This window comes from Caretta caretta, chromosome 28, assembly GCF_965140235.1.
Source record: "Caretta caretta isolate rCarCar2 chromosome 28, rCarCar1.hap1, whole genome shotgun sequence".
NCBI lineage: Eukaryota > Metazoa > Chordata > Testudines > Cheloniidae > Caretta > Caretta caretta.
The window spans coordinates 4,426,835-4,437,825 of NC_134233.1; the positions used below are offsets into that span (position 1 = coordinate 4,426,835).

Here is a 10,991-nt window from a genome sequence, read left to right on the forward strand (position 1 = left end):
GAGCTCACGGTTTTCCTTCAAGGTCAAAGATGGTTTGAGTTTGCTGGCAGAAGAAAGAGAGAGAGAGAAAAGTCATGCATTAGACTCAGTACCACCTCCAAGTAAAAGAAATGGGTCCAATGACTGGAGATTGTCTCAATCTAAAACCCCAAATACAAACAACCCTTCACTTTGCAGCTGAGCACCTCTTTGCACCTCTATTAAGTATTGGCTCATTGAGAAGTAAAGCTAAAGCTTCAAGTCCCCTTTTTAGAGAAACCCACTAGCTTCCTTCCCCCTGCCAGCAAGCCAGACACCTCCCTCCCCATCTGAACTCTCCTGCATTGGACTGCATGCCCCACAACCTCCAAGTTTGTGTCTTTCAAGCACAAACCTCCAAATGGACACATTCAAACCCTCAAGAACTAAAGTTCTGCTGGTGAGCAGCATGTGAGCCAAACCCGGCAGGCATCAAACTGCTCCCAACCTGGCACTCATGAACTAACAAAGACGACGTCACAGTGCCAGGAAATATGGCAGAAAATAGCCTACCTCAGATGTCTAATGGCAAGAATTGCCTTGTAGCGAACTGGAGATGCCAGGGAATCCAGTGGTTCCTTTTTAATGAAGTCCTGAAATGCACGAATAGGGAAATTTTAAAAAATGGGAAATAAATTTGAAAGGCAGAGAGGCTTTCCTCTCACACCCTGAAACAGGGCCATATGCCAGACCTGTAATAAACAGACACCGTGCTCGGCAGGCTCTCTGCCTCAGAAATGGACCGTAGGGCCATCTGCAGGCTATACGGAGGACAGAAAGATAACTCCCCAGAAACAAGCTATTCCTGCCACTTACAGCCCACAATAGGTCGGCATCCCTGCCAAGCTCAGAGTGGACCCAGCAGCATTCTGGGTGCCGTGCAGGTAGCTCATGAGACTGCAGTGGTACAGTCACAGCCAATGGATAAAACAACATCTACCTGGAAACCCAGTCTGATGACATTACAACAAACTCCTTTGTACTTCAGTCCTCAAAGCTCCTCATCACTCACCAGCATGTAGCCAAGGAGCTCCAGTTTGTAAGAGAATTCGAACTCCTGGGAGTCTCTGGTCTCCAAAATGGCACAGCTAATCTCCGTGACATTCTGGATGAGGGTTAATTTTAGGTGCATGTCCTACATAATCCAGAAGGAGAAACAAGAGGATGTGGATGAGAAACGGAGAGAAGAACCAGAGTCCAGAAGATAAAGGTCAGGAATTAAATCTAGCCACAGGAGAGGAGAGAGGTGTCCACAGACCCCAGAAGGCAGAGGACCCTGGCTCTGCACCCACCTCAGAAGAAGAGAAAACCCAGGTTCATGAAAGAAATCCAGGGCCACTTACACCAGAGCAGCCAGGACTCCTGCTTGATGTAGCAAGGAAATCAAGCTCTGTGCAATTTAAACAAGCAACTTGTGGATAGAAAAGGCAAGAGCCGAGGGCAGATTATTTAGAATTTACCTTGTTTGTAAGAGCGATGCCCAGCACCTGAAAAACAAAATGCAAAACAGCTATTAGCAATGTCTATAGTCCCACATAACACACATCCTCAAAATGGCCTGGCTGGTGAATATGGAGCAGAGAGAAATCATGATTGTTAAATCTTCCAAAAGGCAGGAAACGTATCCAGAGGGGGTGTTTTGCAGAGGTCAAGATCAGGGGCCATCCTATGGAATATTTGCATTTGTGAACTTCTGGAAGATATCCGTTTGGTTCAACTGTGATCAACTTTTTTGACAAAGGCTAAATGAGATTCTCACTTAGACAGGGCAGAACTGAATGGCAAAGTGACGTGGTGAGGTTGCACTGAGAGGAGAGTCAGTACCAGCAGTCAGACACCTAGGGAACAGAAATAACGAGCACACAGACAAACAAGACGACAGAGAAGAGGGAAGGGAAGTAGTGAGTCCAAGAAACAGAGTGACAGCAAAGAAACTAAATACAAGTTAGCACCATTCTCTCTTGGCTAGCAAAAGATAGAGCTAGATACACATACATATTAGGGGAGTTAGAGTGTTATTCTGAATAGCCTGAGTGTGACTCCATGTGAATTACTGTGTAGCTGTGCTCGACAGAATTTCAGAAGACTATAGAAAAACTAGAGAAAACACAAAGAAGAGCAACAAAAGTGATACAACATGTGACAGCTCACGCTCCATCCATTACAGTTTTAAATTTCAGTTATGTGACAAATTATTGCTCAAAGGAGAGTTTTAGAAAATACAAGCCCTCTCTCTATAAACTCAGAGGCAATTCTATACCTTCAGGGTAATGCCCCTCACAGTTGTCATGCAAAGGCTCTTACCTGACAACTGGTTCTGTAATGGTGAATGATGTTCCTTGTGATGTCTGCCTCTACTCGGGAGAGAAGCTGCTCTTTTGGAGCATGGACAGCCACGTTGCTGTATGTCAGCATCAGGGTGCGGCGAGTCTTGCCTCTTGTCCCATGGTGGTAATCCTAGACAGTAGGAAACATCACTAGAGACAAGTTCTTCTGATTCATTTGGCCTTGGAATGAATCAAACATTGGTGGAGCCGGGGCCCCGAGCCTTAAATACTGCTGGAGCCCGGGCACCATGAGCCCATAGAACTCGCCGCCCCATCGCCATCATTCCCACTGGGTAACTCTGACCCAGAGAGCCGAAAAGGCTGAACCGACAGCAGTGGAGTACACGGGAGCTTAGTCATTGACACTGGTGGGTACAAGATCAGGCGCTAAATGTCTTGCCTAAGGCTGCACAGTGAGTAAATGGCAGAGCCAGCAATGTGAGCCCAGAGGCCTAGTCTCCTGCTCTATCCTCTAGATTAGTGGTGTTCAACCAGGGGGACTTCTGTACCCCTGAGGGTCTGCAGGGGTCTTCCAGTGGGTATATCAACTCATCTAGATATTTGCCTAGTTTTACAGCAGACAACAAAGAAAGCACTTGCAAAGTTACTAACTCAAATTTCATACAATGGCTTCTTTAGACTACTCTATATACTGCCCACTGAAATGCAGGTAAATATTTAGATTCCAGTTGATGTATTTTCTAATTCTAGGGCAAAAATGGGAAAATAAGCAGTCTTTTTTTCAGGAATAATGTGCTAGGACATTTTTATAATTTTATGCCTGATTTTGTAAGCAAGTAGTTTTTAAGTGAGGTGAAATTTGGGGGACACAAGACAAATCAGACTCCTGAAAGGGGGACACTAATCTGGAAAGGTTGAGAACCACTGTTCTAAATCAGAGGTTCCCTAATTGTCATCCGTAGACCACTGGTGGTCTACCTAAAGCGGGTTGGTAAGCCACATGTTGCTTGCAACACCTCCTCATTTCTAGCTACTAACCTGGAATAAAAAACAGTTAAAAATACCTTCAATGCTTTTCCATGCAAGCAATTGATGTAGTTCCCACACATTGTGCATGGGAGGGGCGCTCAAGCAATGAGACATCAGACGGTAAAAATCATTTGATAGAACCCCAGTTCCACATTGTGCTCCTGTCTGCTTAACGGCAGGCATCACGTGGAACGCATACACTGGGGGACAATGCTAGCTGACCGGAGCAGACACTACCGTGGGGCTGCTGCCCCTGCTTTAGAGGGAGAGGAAGTTTGAGAGAACCCCCTGGCTCCTTTACCTTCAGGCGGCTGACGAACCCAGAAATCTTAACCTGGCTCATTGCAGCCCCAAACTCCTGAAGTGCCTTGAAGGTGAGGTCCAAGTGGCTCACAGCACAGACTGCGAGGATGGAGACGACTCCCTGTCACCCAAGAGAAATACAGGTTAGGATCGAACCAGGTGTCTGATAGAGCCCACGAGTCCATTCCTTTCACCCAAAGTGGTGTAAAGTGCCAATCAGGCCTGAGACACATGGGGAGCGGGCGCTGAGTGAAATAGCAATCAAGAGGCTAGGAAGCAAAATGGCATCTGTCCCAGGCCAACTCAGAGCTGAGCCCCACAGGGAGCATTCAGGGATTACTTGGTAAAATGGGGAGAGGGACAGAGGCCTCACCTGTCTCTCAGGGGCTTCCATATAATCTGCTGTCGTCAGAAGTGTATGAATCTGTGATTTAACATGGACCAGGTCCTGACAAGCTGCTAAGGACGTTCCTAGCGCCTTATACAGGAAACTCTGAAAGAAAGAGACCAGCCCTGGGATATCAGGAACACAACGTGCCTGTCAGTACAGACCCTGCTCAGCAACACTCAGGAAGGAACAAGACAGCCAAGTCCAAGCACCCATGCTGCAGAAACATCCCATCGTCTAGCCCAGCCAGAGAACCAACAATGCAGGACACACAAGCAGCCTGTCCAAGCAAATATTGGAAAGGCAGGGGGGCAAGAGAGCAGGGAATAAGTACAAACAAATTTTATACGCAGAATAAAATATCAAATAATGAAACCTTGAGAGAAGCCTTATGCAGCCCTCCAATCAGAATTTCAGGGGAAAGTAACTAGAAACTAAACCTTAACAGAGAACAAACCTTCTCTTTGGAGGGGCTGGCATAGCCGGCCATCTGCCAGCTCAGCTCAAGGGATATCTGGCTGCTCCAGGCACTGTCGTCTATCATCTCCAGAGATGTTCTTAGGAACTGCGTGTAAAACCAGAGTTAAAGCAGATGGTTAATTGCAAGAATGTGGGGGCTGTTGTGGGGTTTGGGGTTTTGTTTATTTGGTTGGTTTTTGCTTCCTTGTTCTGTTGTAAACTTTCCAATATTCAGGTGTCCTGGGAAGATTATTTCCCTATTGAGAACTATAAACATTGACAACCCAGACTTCCTCTGCCTCTTGTTCTTGAACCTTTGCCTGAGGATTCCTCTCAGTCCCCAAACCCAGATGGACAGTGAACTGGAGAATGAGATGGAGCCAAGACATCTGACCATCGAGGAGTGATTTTCCAGTGGATGGACGATGGCTCTAGTCAACTTTGAACAAAGGGCCCTGGACTACGAAGGACCAGGCACCTTCTCTGAAGTGCTATGGACCCTTTATGACACCTCCCGAGGTACCCAGGGTTGTGAGGGACCTCACTACCACCTGCCCTTAGCATGAGGAAGCCTTCTCTGTACCTGCCAAGTGTCAGCTCCTGACTCTGCCAGTCACAGGAAACACAAGCACACCCTTCTCACCCCGTCCAGGATCCACTGTCCTTCCACAGATAAGCAATCAGTACACTCCAACCGCTCGCCCTCTGGACATCCCCAGAATGTCCAGCCCCTGTTCCACTGGACACTCACAGAATTCAGAGGTTTGCTACACACCACCTTACCAGTTTCACCTCAGCATCACCGCTCCATTTCACACACTTCAATACATTGACAGTGAAAAGAAGTAGAGTTTAATTCACCAAGATCAGAGATTTGAGAAGCAGCAAGAATAATTAATGTACACAAATGGTTACATAAAAATAAAATCCTAACACACTTCTAGAGCTTCAACTTAAAGAACCAAACAGTCCCCTGTCTCACAAGGGATAGCTCCCCCAAATCTCTCTCCCAGCAGGAAACACCCAGACCAAATGTGATCCTCCATTCATAAGACAAGCCAGTTGGCAATTTGTCCAATAGGTGAAGGATACCTGGTGCAGGATACCTCTGGACCTCCAGATATAGTTCCAAGCATCCATTGTCCGCTTGTAAACAGGGTACCCCCTATTGTTTCTTTGTTTTTCTTGTCTCGAATCTCCTCTGGAGACTTTGCAATCACTTGATTAGAATTTTGCTCTATTTATTAGCATCCACTGTGAATAATTACTCAGTCTACATACAGCCATTCAAGCAGCTAAGCATCTTCTGCCTGAAAGAAACTTCTTTATCACCTTCTGGTGACCAGCCCCAACGCACAGACCTTCAAAGCATCAGTTTCAGTAGACAACCATAACGCCTTAGATATTATCCATCCAGTCACTGTGCAATGATTATGAGGATTATGCAGTGTGGCACAGGCATCCAGGAAAGGCTTTACATGACACCCTTTGATGATATAGAGATCAGATCCAGGGAATCCTGGGAACCCTATGCACTCTTGTGGCCTCTGCCAGTGGATACCCAAAGGACCCGGGGTCACACCCTCAACTCCCATTGAAGTCAGCCAGAGGTTAGTAACTCTCAGCACTTTGCTGTTTCAGGCCCGACTTTTGAACAGCAGCCAGGAAATACCAGAAACCTCACAAGAGAACCTAATCTTAGTTGATTTTTGAGCCCAAAGAATTTCAAATGAGGCTGGATCTGGAATGGGAAATTCTAGAGTGTAATCCAACCCCAAATGGAACTCCAAACCTTCTGGGGCTTCTTTGTCACTAGGTCCTTTCCTTTCATTTTCAGCCCTCGCCATAAAAATCTTCCTTGTCTGGATTTACATGAGGCTGTAAAGAGCTCTTTCTCACCACAAAGGCTTCTCCATGAGATACAGACACCAAACCTTGTCTTGTCTCTTTTCCTTTTTGAAAAAGAGCAAGTTTTCTTTTGAGTGGCAAATAGAAAAAAAAAATCCTTTAGATGTCCCCCAGTGATGCATTAGCACCATTAGCATGCTGGGTTTCTGGTTAAGTTTTGTGTTGTTCCCAGGGGTAATACAGAGGGATTTATAACTAGAGCTGGTTGAACAATAGTAAGGCCATTTCAGAAAACAAGTGGGATTTTTTTGTTTTCTTGATTTTTCAACATACAAATGAAAAGTGAAAACACAAAAATATTTTGCTTTTCAAAATCAAAGATGACCATTATTCAATTCTTTGTTTTCCCCATTTCCTTCCCTTTATCCCTCATCCCCGTGCTTTTTTCCCCCTCTTCCACTTTGTGATTGAAAAGTGGGGGGGGGGGGGAGGGGAGGGGGGGAAGGAGACAAACAGCAAAGCAACTGGAAAAAAAAAACAGCTTCAGTTTCAAAAAACTAAACATTTTCTATTTGGGTTGGGGTTATTTTGTTTTGGGTTTTTTTGTGTGTGTGTGTGTTTAAAAAAAAAAAAAAAAAGAACCCTGAAAAATTTGAAAATGTCCCATGAAAATAAAAAGGCCATTTTTAATTGAACAAAAGTTGCAAATGAAATGGTTTGACCAGCTCTGCTTATAATGAATAATTTATCATTAATTTTTTCCCCAGCTGATATATTTGGAGGGGGAAGAGAGGACTGTGACAATACATCTGAAAGCCATCCTCTACCTGAAGCAGCATGTGCTCCCACCGTGCATGGTCCAGGGAATTCTCTGTGTTTCCTATAAAGCAGGAGGCAAAACAATAATGTCACCTAGATTCGCAAGAAGAGTCATCCCAGGTATCTCCTTTGCAATCAGTCCTTCTAAAACTCCTGGTCTGCCAAGCTGTAACATACCTGGGCTTTCAAGGCGAAATGGAACTGTACCTATTGGGTTCTGGGAGAGTCACCCCGCTCCTGTCCTGAGGGGCTTAAAACAGCCCTGGGCGAGGGCTGTAGGAGGGAAAGAGGTGAGAGGTTTTTCGCAGGAGTGGGTGGGTGAGATTCTGTGGTCTGCGTTGTACAGGAGGTCAGACTAGATGATTATAATGGTCCCTTCTGACCTTGATATCTATGAATCTATGAAAGGGATTAACAAGAGCTGGGCTGACGGGGAAAGCAGCTACAGCTGTAGCCAGGGTAATCAGGGCCCAGCTGGCCCTTATAAGAGGGCCGTGGGCCAGTAGGAGAAGGTCTTTCTCTTTAGTTTTGAAGGGAGTAGGGCCTGTCTGCCTGCAGAAAGGGTACTGGGAATGAGGCTGGGCTGGGCTGGGGAAAGGCCAGAGGAGCAGGGAAGCTCTAGGGTGGCAACTCCCCAGGCTATCGGGCCTGGTCCAAGGCCCATAGGGGTACTGGGTTGCAGGGAAAGGCAGCAGACCCAAACCCCCTTGCCTCTGGTGACTGGCTCTTACACTGCAATCTGCCCCAAGGTGCAGGGGCCCAGACTGAGGCAAGGTGGGGATTAGAGGGTTGGGCGTTCCCCAGAGAAGGGAGACCCATAGAGACTGAGGGGGTACTGCCAGGGCGCAGCACCCTGGGTAAAAAGGGCACCGGGGTCTGAGAGGGACACGGGCCTGCAGAGGGTGCTCTGTGCTGGAAAGAGCTAATTCCCAGATGGCCAGCAGGAGGCGCTGCAGGGGTGAGTCGTTGCGCCGTCACAGGGACCTGCGGCAACGTTCTTTGTTGGACCAACAGAAAATGTCCTGTTTCAGAGTAGCAGCCGTCTCAGCCTGTATCCGCAAAAAGAAAAGGAGGACTTGTGGCACCTTAGAGACTAAGAAATTTATTGGAGCGTAAGCTTTCGTGAGCTACAGCTCACTTCGTCAGATGTTACGTACCCTGCTGGCATTTTTATTCAGGGTCCGTCAACCCACCAGGAGTGAGATGCTGAGCACTCCCAATTCCGCTTGACTTGAATGGGAGCTGAGGGTGCTGAGCACCTCACAAAACTCTTCAGCACATCAGAAGACTGGGTTTAGTAGGAATACTAACTTTTCCTGCAGAATCAGAGATTCTGGACTTGATCCGAACTGGATGTAAATCGGTGTAGCTTCACTGAAGTCAATGGAATTATACTGATTTACATCAGCTGAGAATCTGGCCCTGTTTCTGAGTGTCCAGCTCTACCCTAGCCTTCTTTAATGGCGGCACAGTGTAGTGCTGGGGACTCTGTACAGCCGCAGCAAGGAGGGAAGATACAGCTCATTTTTTAAAATCTTTTTTGGAATATCAAACCCGCTTGTCCATGGGGGGGTTCGACGTTCATGAGAAACATAGCGGGCTTGTGCTGCACCTAGGGTCTGTCCTGCTCCCCAGAGACTAGACAGGGGCAGCTCCGTCACTGGAGCTCTGCTGGCCTAACGCCATCGTGTAGACGCAGCCTGCGCTGACTGAAGGGTTTTTTCCATGGAGGTCAATAGAGTCATACCACTGTAAAATTGGTGAAAGACATTATTAGGCCCACAATACCTAGATTCTCCCTAGGGCACCCACTTGGCCAACCTAGCTTTTATGGTGCAGGTTTCCTTACAGAAAGACAAACTCTGGGTTTTTTAATTGAATCCCCCTTGAAAGTAAATGTGGGGTTTAATTTTCAGAAAAAGTCCGTTTGCAAAATCAGACTCTATATGTAACCCCAAAATCTTTCACTAACCTCCAGCTTCATGCGTATTGACCTTCCCAAAAAATAACCTAGCAAAGGTGTGGGAGAAAGTGCTGTGAAATTTCCATTCAGCTGAAACCTTCCTGGCCTGATTCTGCCCTGTTTGAATTGGCCTCAGTGGTTCACAGTTATCCAGAGGAAGGAAAAGTGTGGGCCTAGAAGCCCCATTTCAATTCCCCACTGTTCCCACGTACTGCAACAGGAATGGCACAACACACGTCAATATGAAGCTGCATTTTCTGGCTTCCCTTTTATTCTCCATGGACCACACTCCTCCTAACTAACACTTTACCTTCAATGTACTGCAGCAGAGATGGGATCTTTACTACCCACATCTCACCCACTGCTGCATGGACAGTTTGGTGCAGGGCCTTTAGTAACTGCAAGGCAGCACATCCGTGTCCTTCTCTTTCATAAGGGGATGAGGCTACTACCTGTCAATGAGAGAGAAAGAACAGGCTAAGTTTTGTCAGCACAATACCAGTTTGTTCCTGAGGGAGGGAATAGTTCAGAGACTCTCATTGTGGAGACAATCCAAGAGAGTTGTTGCTTCTACTGCAGTGCCTTCCTGAAGAAGAAAGCATTCTAGCTAGTAGGAGGATGCAGGACAGTGCGTCTCAGGAGAGGCCGGAGAGAGAGAGAGACCCAGTCATACACATTCCTCAGCCTAAGTCAAGCATCTAGCTACAAAACCAATGTGTATCGTTAACTGTCCCATTCCACAGAAAACCTATTCTCATGGTCTACTCACCAGGAGTCGCGCCAGCAGCCCCTGGGGTGTAGGGAGTTGCACTAGGGAAAGAAACAGAATAGCGTTAATTATGCCAGGCTTTGCAGAGAGTCCTGCTGATGTTCTTCACCTATCCATTTCCAACATGCCCACCAATGTTGAATACTGCTGATAATAATTTGCATTTCCATAGTGCTTTGAGTCTGAGCATCTCAGAATGCTCTACAAACATGTATGAATTCCACCTCATAGCACCTCTGTGAGGTTGGCATGAATTACTCCTTCATTTCACAAGTGGGGAAGCTGAGAGAGAAAGATCAAGTGATTTCCCCAAGGTCACATCCGAATTTTCATGGCGAGCTGGGAACAGAACCCACATTTCCTAGCTCCCTCCCATGGCCGTGTTGTAATCACAAGACCATCCCTCATTCATTTTAGCCTCCTGATTGCAGATGAGAGAACTGGAGCAGACTGAACCTGTTCATTTCATAGTGCCTGGAGAGAAGAAATGAAAGAGTTTCTCTTATAAACCTCGTCCACTGTAGTCGGGGCAAGCAGCTGCTTCTTCTTCCCGCTGCTTTTTCTCAGCCAGTTCCCTCAGGCATCTGCAAAGAGGCTTCAAAGTACCCGTGTACTGAGCTGGCACCACATACTCCAGCAGCCTTGGCCATAACACCTGCAGAGAAGAGCGAGACTGCTCAGTACGGAGCTATTTCCGTTCCCCCACCTCCAGTAACCTGCTGTCTGAATCCCTCCCTGCCATGTAGCTTCTCCTTCGATTCCTCACGGACCCTTCCCTAACCTATCACCTCATCTCTCTCTCCCCATTAGCTCACTCTACCTGTCTGGTGCCCCCTCACTCTGTCTTTTAAAGACACTATCTTGTTTGGTGAGTGTTAGGATATAGATATTCAGGCCTGTCTGCAAAGGCCTGTACTTTAAGAATTTAGGTGTATTCTTATCACTTGGCTGGTTATAGAGGTATAAAAGAAAGAATCAAAATCACTGTCTGCTGGTGTAAGAGCCTTCTCTTACTGTGACAGTCTAAGGCCCTGTTCTTAGGCTAAGGCCTTTGGCTAAGCAGCAGAGGCAGCCATAAGCTAGGAAGCGAACAGTCACATCCTCACA

At 46.8% G+C, this 10,991-nt stretch overlaps 1 protein-coding gene across 1 annotated transcript; it reads right to left on the reverse strand.

The window, feature by feature from the left end:
• Window positions 1–527: 527 nt before the first annotated feature.
• Window positions 528–2,471, reverse strand: LOC125627617 (maestro heat-like repeat-containing protein family member 2B). Its single transcript, XM_075123765.1, has 4 exons — window positions 2,323–2,471; window positions 1,479–1,505; window positions 1,031–1,153; window positions 528–611 (listed from the first exon to the last, which is right to left on the reverse strand). Exons 1-4 carry the CDS (start codon window positions 2,431–2,433, stop codon window positions 528–530), a joined length of 345 nt encoding a protein of 114 aa, XP_074979866.1. The 5' UTR covers window positions 2,434–2,471.
• Window positions 2,472–10,991: the final 8,520 nt, after the last annotated feature.